General features: G+C 36.5%; 3 protein-coding genes and 1 pseudogene across 4 annotated transcripts; all 4 read left to right on the top strand.

The window, feature by feature from the left end:
* The first annotated feature begins 367 nt into the window (after window positions 1-367).
* LOC149052701 (uncharacterized) lies at window positions 368-9,787 on the top strand (annotated as a pseudogene). The gene is made up of 10 exons (XR_016179536.1): window positions 368-460; window positions 1,220-1,394; window positions 2,286-2,435; window positions 2,891-3,025; window positions 3,118-3,476; window positions 7,774-8,021; window positions 8,190-8,304; window positions 8,950-9,072; window positions 9,224-9,346; window positions 9,717-9,787. The product of XR_016179536.1 is annotated as an uncharacterized LOC149052701 (transcript).
* Window positions 9,788-10,067: 280 nt separating this feature from the next.
* LOC149052700 (uromodulin-like) lies at window positions 10,068-11,998 on the top strand. The gene is made up of 3 exons (XM_089181503.1): window positions 10,068-10,152; window positions 10,511-10,633; window positions 11,124-11,998. The coding sequence occupies exons 1-3, from the start codon at window positions 10,068-10,070 to the stop codon at window positions 11,492-11,494; spliced, it is 579 nt and encodes a 192-aa protein (XP_089037629.1). The 3' UTR covers window positions 11,495-11,998.
* Window positions 11,999-16,566: 4,568 nt separating this feature from the next.
* On the top strand, window positions 16,567-20,315 carry LOC113672938 (adhesion G protein-coupled receptor L4). The gene is made up of 11 exons (XM_089181500.1): window positions 16,567-16,688; window positions 16,910-16,997; window positions 17,102-17,233; window positions 17,818-17,944; window positions 18,037-18,131; window positions 18,540-18,642; window positions 18,754-18,904; window positions 19,003-19,087; window positions 19,589-19,655; window positions 19,780-19,862; window positions 20,088-20,315. Exons 1-11 carry the CDS (start codon window positions 16,589-16,591, stop codon window positions 20,266-20,268), a joined length of 1,212 nt encoding a protein of 403 aa, XP_089037626.1. The 5' UTR covers window positions 16,567-16,588; the 3' UTR covers window positions 20,269-20,315.
* A 3,476-nt stretch (window positions 20,316-23,791) lies between these two features.
* Window positions 23,792-25,339, top strand: LOC149052699 (uncharacterized). The gene is made up of 2 exons (XM_089181493.1): window positions 23,792-24,675; window positions 25,046-25,339. The coding sequence occupies exons 1-2, from the start codon at window positions 24,366-24,368 to the stop codon at window positions 25,210-25,212; spliced, it is 477 nt and encodes a 158-aa protein (XP_089037619.1). The 5' UTR covers window positions 23,792-24,365; the 3' UTR covers window positions 25,213-25,339.
* Window positions 25,340-27,703: the final 2,364 nt, after the last annotated feature.

Below are 27,703 nucleotides of genomic sequence, written 5' to 3'. Positions count from 1 at the left end.
AAAACGCGGCCGACCAAGATATGACTGGTTTTACTTTTGCATCTGATCAGTTGAGACACCTTTCTGGACCATTCTCAGAGAAAAGTAAAGTAAAACAAATGGAATCCCGGATTGCTTTTGACACTCAATTGATGGATTCTCTTAAAAGTAAAGGTAGCTTCTATTCCAATCCATTTACATTTGGTAATTAATGCAAGTACAATGTCGAAACTACTCAGATGTGACGAGCAAAACCGTGGAAAACCACGCACGTCACAGGAACCAAATATTGCGAAATTTACTTTGAACCTGGCTGGATTAGTTTGTTAGGAAATGCGCGAACAAGGGATGCCGGCAAAATTTCAACCCATAATGAGGCGTGCTACCAATGGTACAGGTTGACTGGATGACAGTAGTCCAACATTGGCTGAAGGCGCAGTTAACAGAAGAGTTTGCTTCCGATATACTAGTTTGTGTTGCGGTACTCGAGATTGCTAATGAAACGAATTTTAATGACTAGTTACTGATGATCACCGCGTTAAAGAACAATGTTATTGATTTTCAGCCGAGAAAAACTCTCTGAAAAGCATCGCAAGCTCTCCCCGTCATGTCGGAGTCATAATTAATGCCAGTAAGAGAATATCGAAAAAATAAGGAGAAAACAAGGATGCTGAAGTTTACATTGTGAGCATCCTAACCATCTACAATCTTTTGTTTTCGTGTTCACATACTGTGACTGATTCATTTCGGATAAAATTGCTATTTATCAGTCTAAGCAATATAACAGAAATACTATTAAACATTGTGCAATTAAGTCTTGAAAAAAAAAAGCACATGACAAAGTAATCTGGAGAACTTTATAATCAATTTACTTTATCAACTACAGTAAAGATAGACTAAGAAAGGTTTAAAAATCTTAAGCTGCGTCTGCAAGAAAAGTGTCAACAAATCGACATGTCTAAGGAGCCCAGGACTAATAAACTACCTCAGCCTCCCTGCGAAGACTCGAAATTTCACTTTCTCAAAACATGTGAATAAGTAGATGATGGATGCTAATACAATATCATAATGAGAACGATGCTTTCATTCAAGCAATTTTTCCCCAGTTTAAAGCAAAATAAAATGAATAATTGATTCCTTTAATCAAGAAAAGGAAAATAACAAGCCAATTAGCAGGAAACGAACAGTGAGGGAGAGAACTCATTGCTGCCGGCCAGATGGCGTCTGAAGATATTTTGAGACCTCTACCACATTTGAGTGTCTTACGGCCTGTAACGACGAGGAAAGATGTCAAAGCTTCAACTACGTCGTTTCCAAGAACATCTGTGAGATGAATAACCGCACTAAGGAAGCCAGACCTGAAGACTTCGTCCCTGACTCTGATCGGTATTATTATGGAAGAGTTAGAAACAGAGGTTTGTTATTAGTAAGAAAAAGATAGAAAGTAAAACATTTCGAGAGAGAGATGCTGACCTTTCTGCTATCGCTGAAAGCAAGCTTTGGACAATATTTTTTACTGTTATTTGTATCCTCGAACAGAAAGTTGATCTCGACCCTAAAAGTTATCTTTAAGTATGTTTTGTTCAACTGGAATGTTTTATTCGTTATCATTATCTAGAGATTTAAAAATTTCTAATGCATTTATATATTTATTACACCCATTTTGAAATCACTGGTGGTCCCTGTAATCTGATTGGCTCTAATTGGTGCGATTTATTCACGAATTGCACCATTTTTTGCTTTAAATCGCATCTTTTTTCCAGTTGAAGAGGAGGCTACACTAAAAACAAAACAACCAATCAGACTTCGAGGCTTGTTTAAAGTAACCGATCAAATTGCAGGAAAATGAAAGACATGAAGGATCATGCGGCAAATTTTGCAACTTTTGTTTCCAAAACTCTTATTTTTTCCTCCCAAAAAATGGATGACTTTAATTCCAAACTGGCTCAGTATTGTAGTAATAAATATTTGAACTGACCAAGTCCTGTATTTGGGCGATTTCAAAATGGATGTAATAAAGTGGTAATTGAACCTCGTGTTGTGCAATTTTGGTCTGAAATTATACTTGTGATTTCAAATTGAACTCGCGCTGCGCGCTCATTCAATTTTGAAATCACGCGTATGATTTCAGCCCAAATTGCACTCCACTCAGCTCAATTACCATTATTTATCTGTTTCTCTATTTGTTTGTATTTTCTGATCAAAATCCTCTACTTTTTTCTTCGTTTAAGTTCTGTGAATCATCCAAAACTGTCAGTTTCTTCTTTCAGAAACGTTACTGTAATCATCTTTTTATCATTTTTTAGTTTCACTGGGATCCATTCCGGAGCTTCCCGCTGAATCGTGTAAAGAAATTAAAGCCAGTGAGGGAGAACAAGCGGTCAGCGGCAACTACTGGTTTAAATTTAATCTACTTAATTATGCTCTTTTGGTTCACTGCGATATGAAAACGGAAGGTAAAGCATAAACTTGCAAAGTAAAATCTAAATCAATCATCATTCATTTTTTAATTCACTGATAAATGCAACCATTAATTTTCCTCACTCACTCGTTCAATTTCTCCCTGAATGAATGCAGGTAATGTTCAGTTTTGTTCCTTTCTTTAAAATAATAACAATAACAATAATAATAATAAGATGGTTATGGGATTTAGTAGTGGAAGTAGCCCTTCTTTGAAAAGTTGGTTTTTGTTGAGGGAGGAAAACCAGAGGACCCGGAGAACAAATTTGAGTAGCAAGGACGAAAACCAACAACAAACTCAACCCACACGTGACACCAGGTCTGGAGAACAAACCTGGGCCACAATGTTGGGAGTCGAGCACTCTCAGTACTGCGCCATCCCGGCTCCTCCAGAAAGAAATAATTTTGAATTAATTGTTTACGTTACAACTTTATTACATTTGTGCTACAGATATTGACGAGTGCACTCATGGAATTCATGAGTGTCTCAACGAATCGGCAAACTGTTTAAATACGGTTGGATCGTACAACTGTGTTTGTAAAGATGGTTACCAAGGCGACGGAAAAACCATTTGCACGCCAGAGGGTAAGTAGTTTGACAGCATAAAAGTTATAAATTGTGATGATGAAGAGCTTTAGTTTTGCTTAATAGTTTTTTTCTTTTCCATAACTATTTAGAATGTATAAGTTACTCACTTCTGACCAGTGGAACAAGGAAAACCACCTACGACACACCCCAGGGAAGAGAATCTTGCGACAACGACCTCAGTGCGGACTGGTTTCGTTTCAAAGGAGATGCAGGGACGAAGATGCCAACCAAATGTGTACCTTACAAAAATGTGGCACTGACTCTACGGGTTGGCTAGATGGTTATCATCCAACAGTAGCTGATGGAAAGGTCAGCAGGACGGTTTGCTTTCGGGGTCGTACAGACTGTTGTAAACATCCAGTTTATATTAAAGTGAGAAACTGTGGATCTTTCTATGTTTACCAACTAACGCCACGAACATCCTGCAACCAACGCTATTGTGTCACTGACTGATAATTATGCTAGGATCAACCACAGACAGATCCAAAAAAAACAGAGACTAAGTGAAGAGGGGTAGGAAGGAATGAGGTGGTATCGTAATTTGATCTCAGTCATTGATAAAGACTCAATAACGTCAACTCAGAAGGATCTAATCAAAGATAAATAGATTGAAAAGAAAAATTCCTCAGAAAGATGGAAGAGCGGCCCCACTTTAAACTTGCCATTGTAGATCATCGTCTAAAGAGTAGAGTTAGCTTTACTAAACAGCAATCCAGGTTGTTAGAGTCCAAAATGGCGGAGAGCACATGATTATACTTCTCAAATGACTGTCTTAATCCGTAGTGATATAATTATAGCACATTATATTAGTTATCAGGGGCGCTCTCCTCTCCCTTCCTGAACGCAACCGGTTAACAAACACCATCTATCCAAGAGCAAATGTGTAAGTTTTGCATTTCGACGTTCAACCATTGTGGCACAATTAAAGAAGGAGAAGGCTGGGTAAATAAGGCTCTCTTGTGTTTCAGTATTTTGAGAATTTGACCATCACTGGATAGACTTGTGCAAATTAGGCTTTGAAACAAATTTATCGGTTGTTCCCAGCCTGTTACATGCGCTGTTGCGGAACCTTAAATTTCATCAAATCGTAATAAACTTATTAGTTTAAATTATGGGTCAACACGCATTCCTTAACCAAATATTCGCCACCTAGAGTTTGGGAATATCCCTGATAAAATTTTCTTGCTGATTATTTCCTAAAATTTCCAGGCGTAATTCCATTGCGATGAGAGTATTTATTTCAAATTCGAACCGGTGTCACAGTAAAAACTGTCATTTTAAAGTCAGTACAAAAAACTAAATATACATTGTATGAACACAATAGAAAAAGTGAAACAATCATTAAATAATCATATCAAGAAGAAGAAAAGATATAAAAATAGAGCGATGAAGTGTTTGCACGTAACGTTACGTAAAAACTTTACCACGAACGGAGTCCATTTAAGTGTTAACTTCGGTCTCAATTTCCCAATGAGGAGAATTTCAAAATTCAGGCAGTCAATCTTTGATTATGTTGGTTAATGCGTTGCTGTAGATGTCGAGGTGTGTACACAATATAATTTGCGTCGATAGTTTATAGTTTTTTTTACTTTTTTTACTGTTTTTGGGTCAATCATATCTAAAACTTGTATTTTTTTGAGGATTTCAGCTCAATTACTAGATTTAAGGCAAACAATAAAGACGAGTTAATCAATGTTATCAACAGAATCGTGCAGAAGAGTTTCCCCCATGGTAATTCTTGTAAGTAGTAAATACTGAATATTTAGCTAAAGGTTTAGTTTAATGAAACAATAGTGTAGCAGAATACGTTGGGCAAATGTTACCCAGAGCAACTGCTTTAATCTTAATGAATTGTAAGTTGTCCACATCTAAGGCACAATCTGTATGTCTGCAGAATTTTTATCTGGCTCTTAATCATTAATACTTCTGAAGATATTTTGCCTCCATATCTTATTAAAACATTTCATTGCAAATATTATGTTTACTAATTATGGCCGGAACGAGGCCATGATTAATTTGGAAATATGTAAGATCATGCAGAATCAGTTTTCTAAAGATATTATCACAGACATGGAGCTTGTATTAGACCTAGTTCTCAAAACTCCGAATGTTTAACTACAAAAGAACTTCCCTTGTTTAATAATAAATGAGAATCAACTAACAATCATGAAAATGTTTCCTTAAATAGCACTTTAAATTTTCTATTTTGTAAGAAAAAGAAAAAATTCCAGATGGGGGAATATTTAAAACAAAAGTCAGGAAAGTAACACGAAATGAAAAAGTTAAAAACCCCCGAGATTCGAGGTGAAGAGCCTAACGTACGTGCGAGAAATCCGTGAGGGGTCTTGCATAACCATCACTGCATAATTAGATTTTGACAAAAAAACGGAATGTTTTACAAACAAAAATTAAAGCATGCCCAATGCCCATGAAATTTCATATAAATCTAATATAATTAGAAGAAATGGGTACACTTGAAAATACTTGAGGAAAATCAGAAAAGGAAATAAATTTAAAAAAAGGAGAAAAATATGATCTGAAAACATTTTTAAAGATAAACCATAATCTCTTCTTTGTAGCCTATTGTGAAAATATTGACTTATTTTTATTTCAGAGATCATTTACCGTGATAAAATTTATTTACCCAAGGCAGGAAAGCTCTTCAAATCGCATATCGATTAACTTCTCTTTTGTGAGAACGCTTGTCTATGAATAATTGAATTGGGTGTAAAATATAAATGAAATCAGATAATTTCCATTTCTTCTAGCAATGCACGGCATGTATTATCAAACCTCCCACTCTGAACATGTGCGGTTTTAAATTGACTACATTCTTACAAAGTATGTAGGTATGAAATGAAATAAATGTACCCACTTTTTCCTGCCGATGATTACAAACTCAGTCTCAAATAGAAAAAAACAATTTCAGTGCTGAATTATTGATGAGTAGCATAAATGGTAGTCATGTTCTCAGTTGAAATGATTCAGACTTTGGCTTTTTTTCGACAACAATTACGCAAAGGCCTAAAGGGAAAGGTTTACACTCTTTGTTTATAATTATTTTTGACCACCGTCGCGCACCCAGCAAATTCTTAAACTACAATTTTACATCTTTTTACGAATACCATTGCCTTTAAAAAGGAATACAGTCCACGTTTTTTAAAGAGACACTTCTGTGGAATTTATAAGTATTTTTCACTGAGTTTTGTAAGCTGCTGTGTAATCAGTAGATTCTGCAGGAGTATTATGGAACAAATTTTATCTTGGAAAAATTACATGAGAGAAGTTTAAAGGAACATGTTGATAACAGGTAAAAGGAAAGAATAAACTTAAGATGGCTGATCAGGAAAAACAGGACGCTTCGATAAAGCTTAAAGAAATGTTTATCACTGACTTTTGTACTCAGAATTTCATAACAATGGAGATAAAGCTTTCTATTTCTAAAGGATTGCTTTGTTAGGTGTAACACTTAGAAACCGTGGAGACTTTGAGGAATAAGCCTTTGTTTTGTAATAGGCAGCTGGAATCTCTCACGCAGAAACGTGCTCATAAACGCAATGTACCCAACAATGCTGCCATCACTAACGAGGAGGTGGTGATGAAAAGACCACAAAGGATCATTTTAAAACTTTATTTGCAAACATGTTTTGATTCGAAAATAATTATAATATTTGGGTACAAAGAAAAAAAAACAAAGACAAAAATTAACCACCAAAGGAGAAAAAACGAAACAGGTCAAAAATGAATAGATGATCAACATTCAAATATAGCAGAAATAGGGATTGATCGTACTTCTGTGAAGCGTATTGCGAAAATAACTACCTCTAACTCTTGGAGAGATCCCGCATAGTGATCTCTTCTATTCAGTTCATTGTATAGGAAATCTTAGCATGGTTACTTACCGATTCGTTAATCTTTTACCATGACGATTGGTTGCGATATTAACTTTATTAAAAATAAAATATCAACGAACTTTGATAACTTCCAAGGCTATATTACTCTAAAACTTTACATAACTTATTTTAATACTTCGTTTCTTGAAAATCTTCTGCTTAAAATTATATACACCAATATGGTAATGAATCAAAATCAATTAAAATTCCAGCTTTAACAACTTTTTGGTGTTTAATAAACTTAATAAACCGTAACTCTCAAAAACCAAAGAGAGCAAACTTTCGAGATAAATTATTTATGACTGTGCAGGATAACTTCGATGTAGTGCATCAGTTGAAATGATTGATGACTGGAAACTGCAAGCACAAGGTTTCTTATTCAGTGAAGTCGCGAATATCTGTTTCCAATCAAGACATTTAAAGTAGAGGTTGTTTGAATAACCCCTTATCATTTCCACGAGCGTACTATTTTACAAGACATTCTAAAAATGATTCTAATTCCATTGCTCCATGTCATTTGCACTGCGGTCGCTTTGGCTTCTGCTAAGCCAGAAGGTGAGGCACTCTCATCGCTTTTCGTTATCAGTAATTTTGAAGGTCTAGACATGATGTGATTGTGCAGAAATTACACCTGGTTTCCGTGAAAAATCAAACCTTACAACTGACACACTGTTACTTGCGGTACCACATAAATGACGTAAATAGCCCCAAGCATTCCGTCGTGTTTCCTAATACTTGAATAGTAACGATTTCTAATTCTGGCTAGAGAGAAGTATGTCATCGTTGTCGCTTTGACACTGGCTATTTCAAGCCAATACTATTTTACCTCATGACTTTTCATGGTCTTTGCAGAAACATGTCGCATCATTCAGTTCGTACGTAAAATAAACGAAAAGGCTCTTGAAGGTCACACGATTACAACGATTTATTCTAACAAAGTCGACTTTTGTGAGACGCGGTGTTTCCTTAACCATGATTGTGTCTCTTACAACTTTGGACCAAGTGAAGACAACGATGACACATATGTATGTGAACTAAATAACTCAACGGATAATAAAAGATTGAAACCTAAAGCGATGTACGTATACAGCGAAACAAAGGTAGGTTGTCATTCCCATTCTGTTTTGCTCTAAGATTTCTGTTCATTTATTTTTATTCCTTCATTTTCATATTCTTTAATTCGTAATCAGTTAGACCATTCTCAACCTATTTCATTATTAGACTGATCTGTCTTTAGTTCATCTTGTTTTCTTATTTTACCGATCTAGGACTCCTGCCGGTCAAATCCTTGTTTAAACAATGGCAAATGTCAATATGGTTTTACAGCCAAAACTTTCCGCTGTCTGTGTTCCGCTGGCTTTACTGGAGAATTTTGCGAAAGGGGTAAGTTTCGATCATGAAGGTGGAGGGGGTTAACGCATTAAATTTGGTTTTTGTTGACGTCAGCTCATCATTGCCAGCGTGATGTCACATAGCAACATAAAACGCTTCTCACTAGGAATTTTTAGTTACCTTTGGGGACCCCATAGGTAGAAAGTTAGAAAAAAAAAGAAGCCAATGATAGATATGTTTGCGTTATTATTTTAATACTTTGCCGTATGAGTCCATTTTCACATTAGCTAATACCTTGATGGCTCAGAATCTAAACAGGTTTTTGTCTCTTTTAAGATTCCTCTCTTAAACATTTTGTGTTCCCAGATGTCGATGAGTGCAAAGATGCAGTCATGTCCACCTTAGCTAATGGCTTTGCGGCGCGGAATCTAAAGAGTTTTTTTTCGATTAAGATGCACTTATAAATAAATATCAATGATAAAGCTATTTGAGAGATGTTAATGCAAACTGTATCAATACTAATGGTTCTCATAAATGCACTTGTAACGAAGGATACACTGGGGATGGACAGTCATGTCAAGGTACAACAGATAATTCTAAACAAGTTTTGGCATTAGGTACGATCTTAGTGACTCAGAATCTAAACAGGTTTTCCTCTATATTGAGGTTTTTCTCGTAAATAATTTGTGTCAACAGATGTCGATGAATGTAACGATAAAAGCCATACTTGTGATGCTAATGCGAATTGTTCCAACGCTAATGGTTCGTATCATTGCTCATGTAAGGAAGGATACACTGGAGATGGACACTCATGTCAAGGTGAATAAGAGTGGCCTACACTATTTAAAACATGCAGCTTTGCACATAAACTATCGCCCATGGGTATTAGCCCGCATTTTAGAGGTCTGTTTTCACGCACCACTCTCATATTTCAATTGGGCTACCTCTCTTACATCACTTATGCTTCTAGATATCGACGAATGCAGCAATGGAAGCCATGATTGTGACCTAAATGCGAATTGTACAAACACTAATGGCTCCTATAGCTGCACCTGTAAGGAAGGATACACTGGAAAAGGAGAGTCATGCCAAGGCAAAATTAGATTAGATTTTGAAAAAAGGAGAATAATTGATCATCACAAACAATTGTCTTGTTATCCAACAAACTGGTTAACATTTTTTTCTCTGGTCAGTTACCCTTTGCAAATTGATTGTTTTCATAGATATTGATGAATGCAACGATGATAGCCATATATGTGAACACTAATGGTTCGCATAATTGCATCTGTAAGGAAGGATTCATTATAAATAAACAGTCTTGCCAATGTAGATTAGAACAGCGATACTTGATATCGAGCAAAGCAGCTTTCCATAACAAGTATTGTCTTCGTAACTGAGGTTATGATCGAGAAGTAACGTGATGATTTTCACGCCCGCTCTTTGCAAATCCATTGTGTTCACAGATATTGATGAATGCAACGATGATAGTCATGTTTGTGATGCTAATACTGCTAATACACACTTTTTCTTATAACTTTTTTACCAACAACAGTCCAATCAGTAGAGCAGAATAATTTTATTTTCCATTCCAGATTTTTTTGTCTTCATGCGCTTGCAGAGTTCCTTTATGTATTATCTTTTTTTCTTATTTTTGTCCTATTGCTGAGGTAACTTAAGAGGCGCCCCTCTCGACTAATCGATGAAGATATCCCCCCAGTTTAAGCCGAAATTCTCAATAAGCGCCCAAGTGCTCACTGAAAACTATTATTATTTCAAATATTGAAGTACACACAATATCGCCTGAGGAACAAAACATGTATCTTGCGGAGTTTATTCACTCTTTTCAACTAAAAGACAGAGAAGATTACGAAAATTCAGGCTTAACATGCCTTGTTTCAAGTATTTAGAGGTATTTTGATATTTTTTGCTAGCTGTCAGTATGTTGCATTATTGATATCGAGAAGGGAAATTTATATGGTTTATATCTTTCATGATCGATTTATAAACCATTGACTTGACAAATTATTGTCATTAAAGAGGAACTTACTCTCTATGTACATTTTAACTAGATAATAAACCTACAACGCCATGCAAAGTCTGTCCGTACAGTATGTAAACAATTGTTAGTTTATATCACAAATCTTACTCGGTTCCTGCGTTCACTCGCTCGATTTCCGATACTACGGGCTAGTGCGTAAATACTATACAGACAGACTTTCCATCAAGTATTCTATATCTATATCATTTATACTACTAGATATCAATGAGTGCCTTAACAAAAGCCATGCTTGTGACGTGAGTGCAAATTGTACCAACAATGACGGCTCCTATAACTGCACCTGTAAGGAAGGATACACTGGGGACGGACAGTCATGCCAGGGTATGTTAGATTAGACTTAGTTAGCATCATACAAAGCTACTTTTAACAATATCCAGGGCCTGCTAAAAAATTTCCATACATGGGAAGATGCTATCTGTGAAGGTAAATTTGTTATTTTCAGGCTTCGTAACTTGATAACGTACGTCTTGTTAAATGTATTTGTCTATGACTGGCGAGGATTTGGACTAAATGATACATGTTACTCACTAGAGAACTTAGGAAACTTGCATTAGTCTTTAATTCTGTGGGATTCTTTCGCTTTTATTTTTGTTAATATTAGTATTATTATACAATATTTTTGATACACTTAGAAACTCAAGACCTTATCTCCTTTATAATGAACGTCTTTACCTTTCCTACTTTTTTTCTTGAGTATCTTTAATGTCCTTTTACGTGATATTTCTTCATTTGTGTATTATTTCCATCATTGTGATAAGAGCAGTGAAATTTTCTTTCGTTATGATAATTATTATTTAACTTCAATTTGCAGCCGATCCGTGTTACAAGTATCAGAACCTGAGTGAGGCCGATAGAAAAATCAGTTACTTAACACCCATCAATCTAGAGTTATGTGACAAGCTACTCACCGAGGGATGGTATCGTTTCGTGGGAGCTGCTGGATCTCAAATGCCAACAACGCATGTGCCAGCATATAGATGTGGTACAGCGTGGTCAGGGTGGTTGAATGGTGCTCATCCTACAGTGGGAGATGGTAAAGTTATCAGGATGGTTTGCTTTAGTGACCGTAACACGGGTTGCAAAGATTCAATCATAATTTCAGTTAAAAATTGTGGATCATTCTACATCTACAATCTTGTTCAGCCCCCTAGTTGTAATTCGCGCTACTGTGGCACGGACTAAAACTGAGTCTAATAACTTCACAAAATGAGATACATCATAAGTAGATCCCTGTGAACAATGTACTTTACGACTTATCGTAGTCCACTCCTGATCGTTATCCTTAATACCATCATTATAAGCTGGTGCATATAAGCAAATTTTTACGTCGGTGGCGAACTCTTAAATGTTATATATATTATTATTATCATCATTTACAAAGAATTTTTGCCTGAAAAAATGATAAGTGAAAACTGTCAAATCCACCTAACCATGACCTTGTACATTATTTAATAGCGTTGAACATTTTTGACAAGTTGTTTTATTATTTCATCAAAATCTCTATCACCATTGGATTAATTATGCTATTGCAATAATAGGAAAAACAACGAACATTTTCCTAAAAAAGCGTAAAAAAAAGCCAGTTAGTCTGTAGATAAATTGGATCTTTCGATATCTACAAACTTGCTAAGTCATACACGTGTAATTTGCGTTTCTGTGCCTCGAAATAAAGTGACTAAATAACTCGCCTTAGTGTTATAACATAAGTTGCGAGGACTTCTTGCCAATATTACATAAGAAAAAATAGAGAGATCGAAGACAGATACGTAACAATACAAATGGTTCTCATAAATGTACCTGTAAGAAAGGATACACTGGAGATGGACAGTCATGTCAAGGTGAATAAGAGTAGCGTACACAATTGAAACAAGCAGCTTTGCACATGAACTATCGCCCATGAAAATTAGCCCACATTTAGAGGCCTGTTTTCACGCACCGCTATCGTATTGATGTTAAATTACCTTTTATACATTACTTATCCTGCTAGATATCGACGAATACGGAAAAGGAAACCTATTGTGACTTCAATGCTAATTGTATCAACGCTAATGGCTCCCGTAGCTGTACCTGTAAGGAAGGATACACTGGAAAAGGAGAGTCATGCCAAAGCAAAAATTAGATTAGACTTAGATTAAAAAGCTGAAATAAAGTGACTAAGTAACTCGCCCTAGTGTTATATCATAAGCTACGAGGACTTCTTGCCAATACTACATAAGGAAACATAGAGAGGTCGAAGACAGACAGGTCTGTAGAATATTCATTTCGAATGCCTCAGTCCAGTAGCTTTAGAGATAATAGCTGAATAGGGAAATCCAGAATGGCTTTGGTTGTCGCTAGGTACTTACGTTTTTTAAAAAAAATTGATTGAAGTCTGTGACAACCTTGAAACAATTACGACTTAAGGACACGTAATAAAAATCTTATTGGGATATCCTATGTATTATTCACAGCACCTTCTGTATTTGCGGAGTTCAAAATGTTTCGGCTTTATAAAAAAGATATACCTAGATTAAAGCTATGTGTCAAAGGTGGAGTGCCATTCGTAGTCAATTTGCTATGCAATCACGATCATACTAGAATACCATGAACTTGAAGCAAAAGTTCAAGCTAAAACCATTGAAATTTCGGTCCCAGACTCCCGTTTCCCTGTTCCCCGTTCCTCGTTCTTCTTTCCCCGTTCTCCGTTCTCTGTTCTCCGTTCCCTGTTCTCCGTTCCCTGTTCTCCGTTCCCTGTTCTCCGTTCCTCGTTTTCCGTTCCTCGTTCACCGTTCCTCGTTCTCCGTTCTCCGTTCCCCGTACTCCGTTCTACATTTTCCGTTCCATGTACTCCCGCTTCACTTTCCGTTCCTCGTTCTTCGTTTCTCGTTCTCTGTTCCTCATTTTCGCTCCCCGTTCCCCCTACTCCGTTCCTCGTACTTCGTTCCCCGTACTCCGTTCCCCGTACTCCTTTCCCCGTACTCCTTTCCCCGTACTCCGTTCCCCGTTCCTCGTTCTCCGTTCCTCGTTTTCCTTCCCCGCTCTAACTTTACCGTTCCTTGTTCCTCGTTCCTCGAATTTGGCTGTTCTCCGTCCCTTGTTGGAGTAGCATCATACAACTGCCGTGGTCATTTCAAACAGCGATTTCTGAAACATCTCAGTGCCATGAGCGTTCTTATAGGAAAAAAGAATCATCTAATTCTTAGATTTACCCTCGATCGAAAAACGTTTCAGACTGGTTTAGACCCATCGGAGTTTACTGGTGAGCTGTTGCGAATCCTGGCAGTTATTAGGGTGCAACAGAACAAATAAGAAAAAGAAAATGCCACTGTTTTCCCAAAATAATTTTTTTCGGCATTTTTGATATTTTCCGTAACTAAGGCCATTCATACTTATGTTCTGGCATAGTTTGAAAAATTTTCAATTTTTTTTTATTTTCAACACCTCTGCTCGATTTTTACAGGCGACCACTCTTAAAGCATAGACATATGTTTATAAGCGAGTTTTTTGAAGAAGAAAATAAAACAATTGAGTGAGCTCGATACTGTTCATACTACATCAACGTTTAGGATACGGTAAAAGAGCACATAACCATAACCATATATGGTAATAATTTGGTCGGTTTGGAAATTAGTTCGAGCTTCGTCGCTACATTATGCAAATTAAAATATGTTGCATTTGAAGTTGCTATTGCTGCTTAAACGATAAACTACGAGGTAATTTGACTGTATCAACAATTGAAATATATTATTACCATTCATTCAAAGCGCTTATGAAACTTTTTACGCGCTCATTATCTTATTAAATTGATAGAAAGTATATAAATCAGGCTTTTAGAGTACATATCAGTGGGAACGCTTTGCCAGTGCACCCTTTTGGCAACTAGACCAAACAAATTTCAACGAAGCAACAATCTCCAAAGTAGTCATGCCAACCGCCGGCCGCCAAACACCACTCATCAAACGTAGTCACGGAATCACTAACCTATTGCCCATTTCCGAATTACTTTTGGCCTGTTTGGAGCGATTCCTGATGCCCTTCCTTTCAAATGTTTTAAAGTTTTCTTTCACATGCAAATGATTGAGCAATAGCTCTCGTTTTGAAAAAGAGGCTAAAGGTAATTAAAAAATGGCCTATTAGCTGTGATTAGCCTATATTTGCCCCGGTGCACAGATCGTAAGCCCGGTGAATTGTCCTTTTATCGATTTTGTTTAAAAACCAGGCTTGTTTTCTGAAGGAGAAGTAATAAAACTATAAATCTAAGAAAAAAAATAGTAGTAAATCAGAAGACCTGGCCGTCTTGTCTAATTATATTGATGCGTAAATTCAAGCTTACAGTGTTGAGACATTTGCATTTACAGGAGGTTACACGTTTGTTTGAAGACTTCGCAGATCAATATCAAAACATTACAAAGTCCCATGGTAGCCAACTTGGCATAGTAGAGCTCCAACGAGGAAACAAAATCCATCTTTAATGTGGCAGTTGCCCTCGAAAAATTTGTTCTTGATTATAGTCAATATCACCTAAATAGAGCAGAGCCCTTGAAAAAAACAACACGCCAGAAAATGGGTGAGTAAGACATGACGTTTCTTCAAATTATTAGAGATAATTTCTTAATAAGTTGCAGACCAAACTGACCAACTGATTTAATAGTTAAGTTACTACCTGGCTTGAAGTATCGACTAACTTTTATCAATTGTAAAAGGGCATTAGTTAGTTAGTTAATTCCCATTATGCCGGATGACATCTAAGGCATCACCGAAGGTCCTCCACTCCAGTCTATTCTGGGCCAGATTGGCAATGGCGCTGCATGTGTGATCCCAAGCTTTCAGTTCTCCTACCACTGTATGATGAAGGACTTCTTGGGTCTGCCTCTGATCCTCTTCCCTTCAGGTGTCCACACGTGTGATACAGTTCGGTTCCTTCCTCGCGACAAATCCGATTTATCTCCACCACCTTAAGTGGAGGATGGTTCTCATATAGTCCTGTTGGCATTGACCTACTATTTGGTCGCCAATAATAGTGTTTGGCCAAAAAATTATCGTCTTCATTACTCTCAAGCTATTGGCATGGAGGACAGACAGCTTGGAAAGATTACCTTCTGTAATTCTTCAGCATCAGGGCGTTATAATAAGGAGGTTAGGATATAGCTCTGATATAAATTTACCTTGGTCTTGATGCTGTACTGCTGGAACCTCAGTGTATTCTTGAGTATTCTGAAAGCTTTTCTCGCCATGCCAAAGTGGTTATTAATGTCCTTGTGTTCTTTTCCAACACGACTGTCTGTGCTGCGCAGGTATGTAAATTTATCTGTTGTTGAAAGATCCTTTCCGTTTGCCCTGATTTCCGTTCACTGTCATTACCTCCGTCTTCTTTTTGTTGATCTTCGGGCCGATCTGTTCAACGAAGCCAAAGAGATTGATTGTATTCTCTTACCCATGCTAATGGGCGTGAGATAGCAGCACCAGGTCATGATCAAAAAGGTATTGTTATGCTGATACTCTCGCCTCATTCCACTGTCGTAGAAGCTCTTAATGAGACGGACTCATTAATTTTGCTACGGGATACCGAACATGTCTAATATGTACCAAAAGCTGTCTCCATGACTTCTTTAAAGTGCACAAATTTCATGCGTAGCTGTCTCTGTCAATCTGTGCATTGCTCCATGATGTTTCTTAGAGCGAAGATCTGGTCGCTTCATCCCCTTTTCTTCCTGAACCCTGGTTGTTCCTTCCTGAGCTCTGGGTCCACTGCATCTGATATTCGCTTGATGATGATCTTACCCTTGATGATTTTGCTTGAGAATGATAAGAAGGTAATTCCCTACCAGTTGCTTCAACCATCAGGATACATTTCCTTGGCATCTTCACAATAACCTCCTCTTTCCAGTCATCTGGAACTTTCTTTCCTTCTCACACAGCTGTGAAGAGGCGTCTTTGGGTAGAATAGGGGCCATTGCAAATTACTCATCGGTTTCTTGCCTTTTGTTTTGATATTATCATGCTGGCCGACGAGACGCGCTGCAAATGTAATTTTTGAAACGTGACGCGTGCTAGCGTGTATCATTTTGTGCTGTTCAATAGTTTGAAATATCTCGATCTTAATCTTTCGTATACTTTGATGATCTCTGCATTATAGCGAATTTGTTAACAGGTCAATTATAATAGAACGACTTGTTTTGTTGATGGGTATATTCAGGATTCCACAATAAACGCTAGCATATATGCAACTTATTATTGTAACTTAAAATATGCAACCATTTGCCATCTACTTTTCTCCTTCTTGCAACAGTTTTGGGTATGTGGAAAGATTACCGCCAGAATGCGACCGACTTCTATCTCGAAGAAAATGAATGGCACGCAAGCATCAATGTTCCTTCTGAAAATTTTGCGGAGAATGGTTTGTTTTAACTTTAAACAGTCAGGAATCCTTCTGTTACTTTGATCTGCCTTTCTAAATGTGTGAAATACGGAAACTCTTGATGAAATTTCTTTTTGCATGCAACCTAACAACACGGCAACCAAATAGTGGTGGAGGCCCTTAATAAGACTTAACGTTCTAGAATTTGAATTATTTTCTTTTGCTTTATAATGTTTTTGTGTTTGGTGTTTATTTATCAGGATCATTGGTAATAGGGTGCGTATACAAGGATCTTCATGAATTATTACAAACCAATCAGGGCGGCGGGGATAAAACTGAAAATTCAAGGTGACTTTGATAGCTATTTTCCCTAGACCTACCAAGTGCATCCAAAATTCGATGTTTGCTTTGTTAAAATCTAGGTGGTTATTAGCACAAAATGGTCTCTACAGGTATGTGAACACAAGGATAATGACCGCGGTTGTAGATCCCAAACCTGAAAAATTACGACAGGACGTCATCTTAAAGTTCAGAAACCTGAAGGTAACAGTAAGAACACTAAATGTGCATTTTAGTCCGTTTTTGTTGGGTTGACTTAAATCAACAGAAATACAATCCCTTTTTAGGTTGATGAAAGAGAGAAGCAGTGCATGTTTTGGAAAGGCTTAGGCAAGAGGTAAAAACTGAGAAATTATGAACCTTAAGTTTTATTTGTAATGACTTGCCGTTTGCGTCCAAACTTTTAGACAATTTTAAAAAGTATCATCTAAACGGTTATTCGGGGTGTGGTAGTCCGGTGTCTCAGGATATATTTATAGCAATGATTACTGATATTTTCAATAATAAAAAGGGGAGTCTGACAATAACCTCTCGGGACCTAAAAGGTGTTAACAGAGAAAATTATAGGGACAGCTTTTTTAAAAGGAAAGTACAACAGCTGCTGTACAGATTGCTTAAGGTTTTGTTTTACCTTGAACATTTTTTTCCCTGTATGTGTGCATTTGTTTAGGAATATCATGTGATTTTGGTCGTTCTCCATAAAATTACAGCGGTATGATACGCCAGAAAAGAAAAGAGCTATATGCGGAAGGTTTTACTTTTAAGAGCAGGATTTGATTTTTTTTAAATTCAAAATCATTATTCTTATTTGCAATATTAATTTTTTTAGTTTCGACGGATTCTCAGGGGATGGCTGTTACGTAGATCCATTGAGGAGCAAACCAAAGGACACAGTCTGCAGATGCAATCATTTGACGGATTTTGCTGTCTTAGTTGACTTCAGAGGCGACGCGGAGGTATTTTTTTTCTTTTTAAGGTACTTTACTTTCCATAAATAAGTGTCAAACTCCGTTTAAAACTCTATAGTCCATATTCACTTTTGCCACAGCTCTCCAAGAAGGACGTTACTATTCTGGAGATGATCACATTAAGCCTTTCCATCGTCGGAATACTTTTGACCATAACGCTGTATTCTTTTCTCACGTAAGTATACTGCTTCCAAACAATCAGTGTTGCGCTTTCTTGCATGACTTTCACAATGTAAAAATCAGGCCAGTACGTGCATAAATAGATTAGATTACTCTAAGCGACTGAAGTACAACGCAACCGTGCTAATTTTTAGAATCAAATGCGCGCAACAGATGTTGAGCACAGCACTATCACAGAGTGTTCAGATTCATCTTCCTTCCGTCTCTCGAAACAACTAGGGAACGTTTTCGAAATAGCTTTGGTATTAAGTTTCTATTGATTTTCTTCCTCTGCTTGACTCATGCTTTCAATTCTTATTATTGCTCTTCACTTGTGTTTCTATTGGTTCCTCGAGCTTGCTCCCAGGCTTTGTTTTGCTTCTGTTTATGCACTGTACATAAACATGATATTCACTTTTACTAGAGATGTTCGACAACCACTACCTCAAATACGACTTAGTCTTTGTGTGTCCCTCAGAGCTGGACAAATCATCTTTCTCTCTGGAATAAACGCCACAGAAAAAATGGTGAGTGGCTATATATTATTGGTGGAATTCCTTCAAAGACGTCATTCTTGAACGAAACGTGGAACCAAGAAAAAATGAATTTTCTGGTCTTTCCTCTCCTTTCTTTTGCAGACAGCGTGTATCACATCAGCAGTTCTTATGCAGTATTTCCTGATGGCCGCTTTCTGTTGGATGCTGGTAGAGGGAATTTATCTTTACCTTCTTGTTGTGAAAGTTTATAACATCAGCGACAAGATGTATAGTTATCACGTCATGTCATGGGGTATGTTAGTTGTACAATTGTATTTATTATGTTGTTGTGAATTATTTTGTTAACGAACTGTATCATTTGGATCGTTATATGATTTTAATTTGTGATAGGTTTGCCCGTCATCGTGGTGGCCATTTCATTAAGCATAGCAGCTGGAACAGCAGATGGGATACAGAGCTACATCAGTGATGACTAGTGAGATGGAATTTTAAAGTTTCTTTTTCTCCCCTCGACCCTTTTGTATACTTTTTTTGTTGAGGTTTTGACCTGATTTCATCTTTTCTTTCCCCTCTTCATTATCATAGTGAGTCTGCCCTCTGTTTCCTTTGATTCTCATAACCTTTTATCCTTTTAGGCCAGCTTCTGACATATATATTTTTTGTTATAGAACTGTTGCTGTTCATCGTTGTTTTACAATGAACGTTTTATAAGTGAACGTTTAATAGTTTGTCGCACGATGTAGGAGTCAAGCTACTCAATCGTGTATCGATCGCGAAATCGAGATCAATAGACGATTTATCAACTTGACTCTTACATTGTGAGAAAAACTATTAAATGTTTATTTACGTATGGTTATTTTCATAGTATGGATGTTACTCTCTGTCTTCCCTGTCAGGAAGATTGGGAAACTGAAATCCACCAGTATTTAAAATTTTTGCGCTCTTTTTTGATGTTTTTTTTCCTTTTCCTTCTTAGTTGTTGGATTTCCTCAACTAACAATCTGATCTGGATATTTGTCACATTTGTGGTTATCGTTGAAGTTGTAAGTTTCAGATTTGAACCAATATTTTTTCTTTTGACGTTGTCATTTGCGATTCTGGTTTGAGGCATAATATATGTAACAGCCCTACCTCAATACAACAGTGTTTTCATCTCTCCTCTCTCAGATCAACATTTTGATTCTCACTCGAGTCATAAGGGAGATGACCAAAATGAAGCCAAGAGGAGGAAAGCAAATTCAGCAAATACGGTATGAACGATTTCAAAATTACGATTAAAAGACAGAGTTTGTGCCGAATATTAGATCAAAATATTATCAAATTCCTACATTTGAGACTTGGTAATATTGTTACATTCTTCAATTTTTTAATGATATTCGCTTAACCTTATAGAGAATTCTGATTACCAGAAATATCCTTGAAGAAAAGATACAAATTAATAAATCCCCATATCTCAAATTATCATCCTCCTTCAGACTTGGCATAAGAACATGCGTCGTGATGATTCCCTTGCTGGGTGTCACGTGGTTATTTGGACTCCTTTCGCCTGCACACAAAACTTTCGCCTACATTTTCACCATACTCAACTCCACTCAGGTGAGTTTTTCCTACTACTTTTTTTATCCATTTAAAAACATTTTTGCTATGGTCAGATGACATCTGCTACGGTAACTACAAAATAAGACCTACGATGATAAAGCTAAGAAAAAAGAAAAAAAAAAGAGAAAAATACTTTCTACTGCTTTTTTGTCATTCTCGTAACTTAAGAGGTTATATGGTGTGAGTGATTAAACTTAATTCACTCTAAGCTTTTAAACAAAAACTAAAAAGAAAACAAACAAAGAAAACAAAACCTCTCTTTTATCTAACCTTTTATCTAATACTGTTTAAAAAAATGACACTGAAAACGAGTTCCTTTGTCTTTTAAGGGTTTCCTGATTTTCATTCTTCACTGTGTGCGAAATGGTCAGGTAAGTTTAATTTTAACAGAATAAATATGGTATAGATAATGAGGTTTTAAAAATTTACTATACAAGTGTAAAAGGATACATTGGTATGCCTTCTTTTCCTTAGATTAGAGTAAGAAAAAGAAAGCTTTCAAATTACTTGTTTATCTGCAGATTAAAGAGCAATTCAATAGAAAGATGAGTATCATTTTTCAATCCGAAAACATTGGAAACTCAACAAAGAAGAGCTCACAGGTTAATTCAAATGATATTAATAATATTTGGACAGTTGAATTGCAGTCTTGCAATGAATTTGAGTAGAATTAATCAAGTTAAATAACTAGATTTAACAGAACGAGAACGTAAATTAGTTGTTTAGTGTGATAATTTAGCCTGTGATAGTTGGTCTGTACTGGTTCTTCAGTTTCGATTTTTCGCTTAAGTTAAGTAGTTCCGATCGCATCGTTGGCTTAATTGATGAGTCTAAAGTATTTACAGTCAGTAGCATTTACGCATTTACGTTTTTTAAAGATTTAAGGTAGATCTATGCGCTGTATTAGAGTTTTTTTTCTTTAAAATTATGTAATGCTGAGACTTTCGTACGTATTAGGGAACGTATTTATGAGCTGTAAGATAAATTGTTTTGAAGAATAGGGTTCATTCATTGTAAGTACCTTTTTTGTACTTTATTCATTGTAAGCTTGTACTTTATTCATTGTAAGCAGTCTGTCCCTGACATATGGTTGGTTTTTTTTGTTCTGTTAATGATTGCGCTTTGAAGGTTGCAACGATCTTGTCAAGATGCCACTATTTTTCATAATTTCATAAAATTAAATTTGTCTGAAAAAAGTTACACGCTTAACACTGATAGCATTTCATTGTCTCTTCTTTGATTTCTCGTGCACAATTTCTTGCTGACATTTACTGATGACGTCATATTTTACTACTTTTTGAGCAGATATAAGAAAGCATTGAAATAGCAATCTCTGTCATGCTTGTGCAATAGTAGTGTTTTCTACTGGCTTTTAAAGGTTATAATAAATAAATGGAAAAATAAATAAGTGAATAACTAATTAAATGACTGAAAACAAATGAATGAATGAATGAATAAGATATTCAACGGATCAGTTGCTTTTGTTGAAACGTATCTTCCTCGCGTAACGAGACACTTAGTATGCTCTAAAATTACAATACCGTTTCGATCATGCTCTTTGGTTTAAAATGTCCCTCAGGAGGAGTCGCTCGGCTGAGTTTATCATTATGAAGAGGAACGCTGTAAACGCCCTGTCTTTATAAATCAAAACAGCTTGACGGCTTAGGATTACAGAAACTGATATTTTAGAAGTAAGGGGTTTAAAATATATCCATCCCCACCCTCCCGCCTCAAAGTGTTTATATGAGGCCATAGAAAGAGATCAAAAGTCTCGTATCGCGAATGTTTGATGTAGCACTGATATGTCGCCAATTTAAGACTATTTCCGCATTTCCAATGACCTCTTTCCTTAACCCTCCCCCCTCATAAAAGACCAACTACGCCCCTCTATCTTGTAAACAGACGAGATATCGGAGCTTTCTCACGATATCTAAAGGATATACCGCTCCATTTTTTCAAAATCAAAACACCTGTTTCAGAGTACCCTTAGGTTTTTAAAAAATTTTCAGAAAGTATTCGGGAAAAAAAGAAAGGACACATAAAATTATAATAAGGACGGTACAGTTGGAACATTTTTGCAAGAGCAAAGGCTCACATCGTAATATCGAAAAGTTCCGTCAATTTTCCCTGTGGCTGATCTCATACGAATAACATTTCTAGAAATTATTACAGAAGATTTGGAAAGACAGGTATGTATGTATAAACACGATTAAATGTTTCGATGAGCGCTTAATTCTCTTTCGAAATTTTGCCGAGTTTTATGATGGCCGAAAAGTATCTTTAAGAGATCTTTTTTTAGTGGCATTGCAAATAACATTAATGCGGTATCGCATCTGATGACAAAAGTAAGTGATATCCATAAGTGCATCAGGGATTTGGCAACACGTTTAAATAAAGATGGATCCTCCTAACTAACTCTAACCAGAGTTACATGGGAGACGGAAAGACCAGTTACATACCTATTTTTCCTACATGTGAGTTGATCTTCTATCACTTAGGACACAAATGTGTGGAAAATATTCATGGGAGAGGTATTATAAAAGATCAAGATCTCTTCCAGCTCCTGCGTCTCCACTGTTCTCCTCCAATTCGGTCATCTTCATTCTTTTTTTTCAGATGCTAATGAAGAAAAACTACTAAAATAGAGCATTAGAGTGCTTTTCTATTGAATGCCGTAAAACCCCAACCAACGTAAATACAACAGCCAATCAAAAGATAGGAAAATACCAATAAAAACCAAAGTAAAAACAATTAAACTTCGAAAGAAAGCAAGATAAAGCGAGAGAAAACGCGGCCGACCAAGATGTGATTGGTTTTACTTTTGCATCTGATCAGTTGAGACACCTTTCTGGACCATTCTCAGAGAAAAGTAAAGTAAAACAAATGGAATCCCGGATTGCTTTTGACACTCAATTGATGGATTCTCTTAAAAGTAAAGGTAGCTTCTATTCCAATCCATTTACGTTTGGTAATTAATGCAAGTACAATGTCGAAACTACTCAGATGTGACGAGCAAAACCGTGGAAAACCACGCACGTCACAGGAACCAAATATTGCGAAATTTACTTTGAACCTGGCTGAATTAGTTTGTTAGGAAATGCGCGAACAAGGGATGCCGACCAAATTTCAATCCATAATGAGGCGTGCTACAGGTTGACTGGATGGCAGTAATCCAACATTGGCTGAAGGCGCAGTTAACAGATGAATTTGCTTCCGATATACTAGTTTGTGTTACGTTACTCGAGATTGCTAATGAAACGAATTTTAATGACTAGTTACTGATGATCACCGCGTTAAAGAACAATGTTATTGATTTTCAGCCGAGAAAAACTCTCTGAAAAGCATCGCAAGCTCTCCCCGTCATGTTGGAGTCATAATTAATGCCAGTAAGAGAATATGAAAGGCATCAAAAAAATAAGGAGAAATCAAGGATGCTGAAGTTTACATTGTGAGTATCCTAACCATCTACAATCTTTTGTTTTCGTGTTCACATACTGTGACTGATTCATTTCGGATAAGATTGCTATTTATCAGTTTAAGCAATATAACAGAAATACTATTAAGCATTGTGCAATTAAGTCTTGAAAAAAAAGCACATGACAAAGTAATCTGGAGAACTTTATAATCAATTTACTTTATCAACTACAGTAGAGATAGACTAAGAAAGGTTTAAAAATCTTAAGCTGCGTCTGCAAGAAAAGTGTCAACAAATCGACATATCTAAGGAGCCCAGGACTAATTAACTACCTCAGCCTCCCTGCGAAGACTCGAAATTTCACTTTCACAAAATATGTGAATAAGTAGATGATGGATGCTAATACAATATCATAATGAGAACGATGTTTTAATTCAAGCAATTTTTTCCCCAGTTTAAAGCAAAATGAAATGAATAATTTACTCCTTTAATCAAGAAAAGGAAAATAACAAGTCAATTAGCAGGAAATGAACAGTGAGAGAGAGAACTCATAGCTGCCGGCCAGATGTCTTCTGAATATATTTTTAAACAGCTTTTCCGCTAAAAATGTTAATTCATTTTACTTCAGGTCCAAAATCAGTGGTCTTCATAACAGGAAGATAAAGGGAAAGTAAAGGAGAAATATCAGGGAAAAATTCAATCGCAGAATTTTCAATACATATTGATCGCTCACTTAAGGATGGTTCTGACTCGTCGCTTTCCAGTTCTGCTAATGCTGTGCCAAATGTTCTCCGGACTAATTGCAAAGCAGTGTAGTCGTCAAGTTTCCGTGTATGGAATGATGCTTCAACGACACATCTTCAAGATAGTCGAGACCTCTAACACACTTGAGTGTCTTACGGCCTGTAACGACGAGAAAAGATGTCAAAGCCTCAACTTCGTCGTTTCCAAGAACATCTGTGAGATGAATAACCGCACGAAGGAAGCCAGACCTGAAGACTTCGTCCCTGACTCTTATCGGTATTATTACGGAAGAGTTAGAAACAGAGGTTTGTTATTAGTAGGAGAAAGAGAAAAAGTAAAACATTTCGAGAGAGAGAGGTGCTGACCTTTCTGCTATCGCTGAAAGCAAGCTTTGGACAATATTTTTTACTATTATTTGTACCCTCGAACAGAAAGTCGATCTCGACACTAAAAGTTATCTTTTAAGTATGTTTTGTTCAACTGGAATGTTTTATTCATTATCATTATCTAGTTATTTAAAAATTTCTTATACATTTATTTATTTATCTGTTTCTCTATTTGTTTGTATTTTCTTATCAAAATCCTTTACATTTTTCTTCGTTTAAGTTCTGTGAATCATCCGCAACTGTCAGTTTCTCCTTTCAGAAAAGTTACTGTAAACATATTCTTGTCATCGTTTTGTTCCACTGGGATCCATTCCCGAGCTTCCTGCTGAATCGTGTAAAGAAATTAAGGCCAGTGAAGGAGAAAAAGCGGTCAGCGGCAACTACTGGTTTAAATTAAATCTACTTAAATATACTATTTTGGTTCACTGCGATATGAAAACGGAAGGCAAAGCATAAAATTGCAAAGTGAAATCTAAATCAATCATTATTCATTCTTTAATTCACTGATAAATGCAATCATTTATTTTCCTCAGTAACTCGTTCAATTTCTCCCTGAATGAATGCAGGGAATGTTCAGTTTCGTTCCTTTAAAATTATTATAATAATAATGAGATGGTTATGGGATTTAGCAGTGGACATTCCACGAGGGAGCCCTTCTTTGAAAAGTTGGTTTTTGTGGAGGGAGGCAAACTAGAGGACCCGGAGAAAGATTTGCGTAGCTAGGACGAAAACCAACTTCAAACTCAACCCACACATGACACCAGGTGTGGGAAACAAACCTGGGCCACAATGTTGGGAGTCGAGCACTCTCACCACTGCGCCATCCCGATTCCTCCGGAAAGAAATAGAATTTTTAACTAATTGTTTACGTTACAACTGCTATTAAATTTGTGCCACAGATATTGACGAGTGCACTCATGGAATCCATGACTGTCTCAACGAATCGGCAAACTGTTTTAATACGGTTGGATCGTACATCTATGTTTGTAAAGATGGTTACCAGGGCGACGGAAAAACCATTTGCACGCCAGAGGGTAAGTAGTTTGGCAGCACAAAAGTTATAAATTGTGACGATGAAGAGCTTTAGTTTTGCTTAATAGTTTTTTTTCTTTTATATAACTATTTAGAATGTTTAATCTACTCACTTCTGACCAGTGGAACAAGGAAAACCACCTACGACACACCCCCGGGAAAAGAATCTTGCGACAACGACCTCACTGCGGGCTGGTTTCGTTTCCAAGGAGATGCAGGAACGAAGATGCCAACCAAATGTGTACATTACAAAAAATGTGGCATTGACTTCACGGGTTGGCTAGACGGTTATCATCCAACAGTAGCTGATGGAAAGGTCAGGAGGACGGTTTGCTTTCGGGATCGTACAGACTGTTGTAAACATCCATTTTATTTTAAAGTGAGAAACTGTGGATATTTCTATGTTTACCAACTAACGTCACGAACATCCTGCAACCAACGCTATTGTAGTACTGACTGATAATTATGCTAGGATCAACCACAGAAAGGTCTAAAAATAACAGAGACTAAGTGAAGAGGGGGTAGAAAGGAAGGAGGTGGTATCGTAGTTTGATCTCAGTCATTGATAAAGACTCAATAACGTCAACTCAGAAGGATCTAATCAAAGATAAATAGATAGAAAAGAAAAATTCCTGAGAAAGATGGAAGGGCGGCCTCACTTTAAACTTGCCATTGTAGATCATCGTCTAAAGGGTAGAGTTAGCTTTACTAAACAGCAATCCAGGTTGTTAGAGTCCAAAATGGCGGAGAGCACATGATTATACTTCTGAAATGACTGTCTTAATCCAAAGTGATATAATTTATAGCACATAATCTAGCCAGGGGAAATTCCTTATCATCTTTCCTTTAAGTACTGAGTTACCAGGGGCGCTCTCCTCTCCCTTCATGAACGCAACCGGTTAACAAACAGCATCTATCCTAGAGCAAATGTGTAAGTTTTGCATTTCGACGTTCAACCATTGGGGCACAATTAAAGGAGGAGAAGGCTGGGTGAATAAGGCTCTCTTGTGTTTCAGTATTTTGAGATTTATCGGTTGTTCCTACATACGTTGTTACATACGCTGTTGAGGAACCTTAAATTTCATCAAATCGTAGTAAACTTATTAGTTTAAATTATGGGTCAATACGCATTCCTTGACCGAATATTCGCCACCAAGAGTTTGAGAATATCCCTAATAAGATTTTCTTGCGGATGATTTCCTAAAATTAGGGGGAAGCAAATTGTTTTGTTCATAATGCTACGAGAAGGGTATTTTCGATTTTCAAATGTTGGCTTTTTATGAACACGCTGCCAGAAAGAAAATTTGTCAAAATAATTACGGGATGGTGAACCTTTAACTGAAAGATTGGGCCTGTTTTGGTTCTTTACATGGATCATACACGGCGAATTCTTGAAAGAGTTCGTCGAGGGTAAATTTTGATTAAAGTTTTCCGTTAAAATGTGTAAGTTGTAATAAAAAAGACCACATTTCGATGTTTGCTTAACGTCATTATAAAGTCAGTACAAAAAAACTAAATATACATTGCATGAACACAATATAAAAAGTAAAACAATCATTAAATAATCATATGAAGAAGAAGAAAAAATATAAAAATAGAGCGATGAAGTATTTGCACGTGACGTTACGTAAAAACTTCACTACTAACGGAGCCATTTAAGAGCGCTTGTCTGTAAAAATCAGACAAATTCTAAATTTCGCGGCAAGGGTGAAAGATTCGATTTCTTTCTTATTTTAATATTAGATAGGCTAGACTATAACTAAAATCACTGGATACTTTTTTTGGCAAAATATCATTTTATTTCAGAGAAAATACAAATAACAAAATTCCGTTAAAATCGTCATTTTTAGAAGCAAATTATTGCACAAGTTTGAGGGCTTCGCATTCAAAAACGAATCAGAATCTCGTCTTTTTA

Source organism: Pocillopora damicornis, chromosome 1 (assembly GCF_964200805.1).
Source record: "Pocillopora damicornis chromosome 1, jaPocDami1.2, whole genome shotgun sequence".
Taxonomy (NCBI): domain Eukaryota; kingdom Metazoa; phylum Cnidaria; class Anthozoa; order Scleractinia; family Pocilloporidae; genus Pocillopora; species Pocillopora damicornis.
This window is presented reverse-complemented; position numbering and strand designations above follow the sequence as displayed.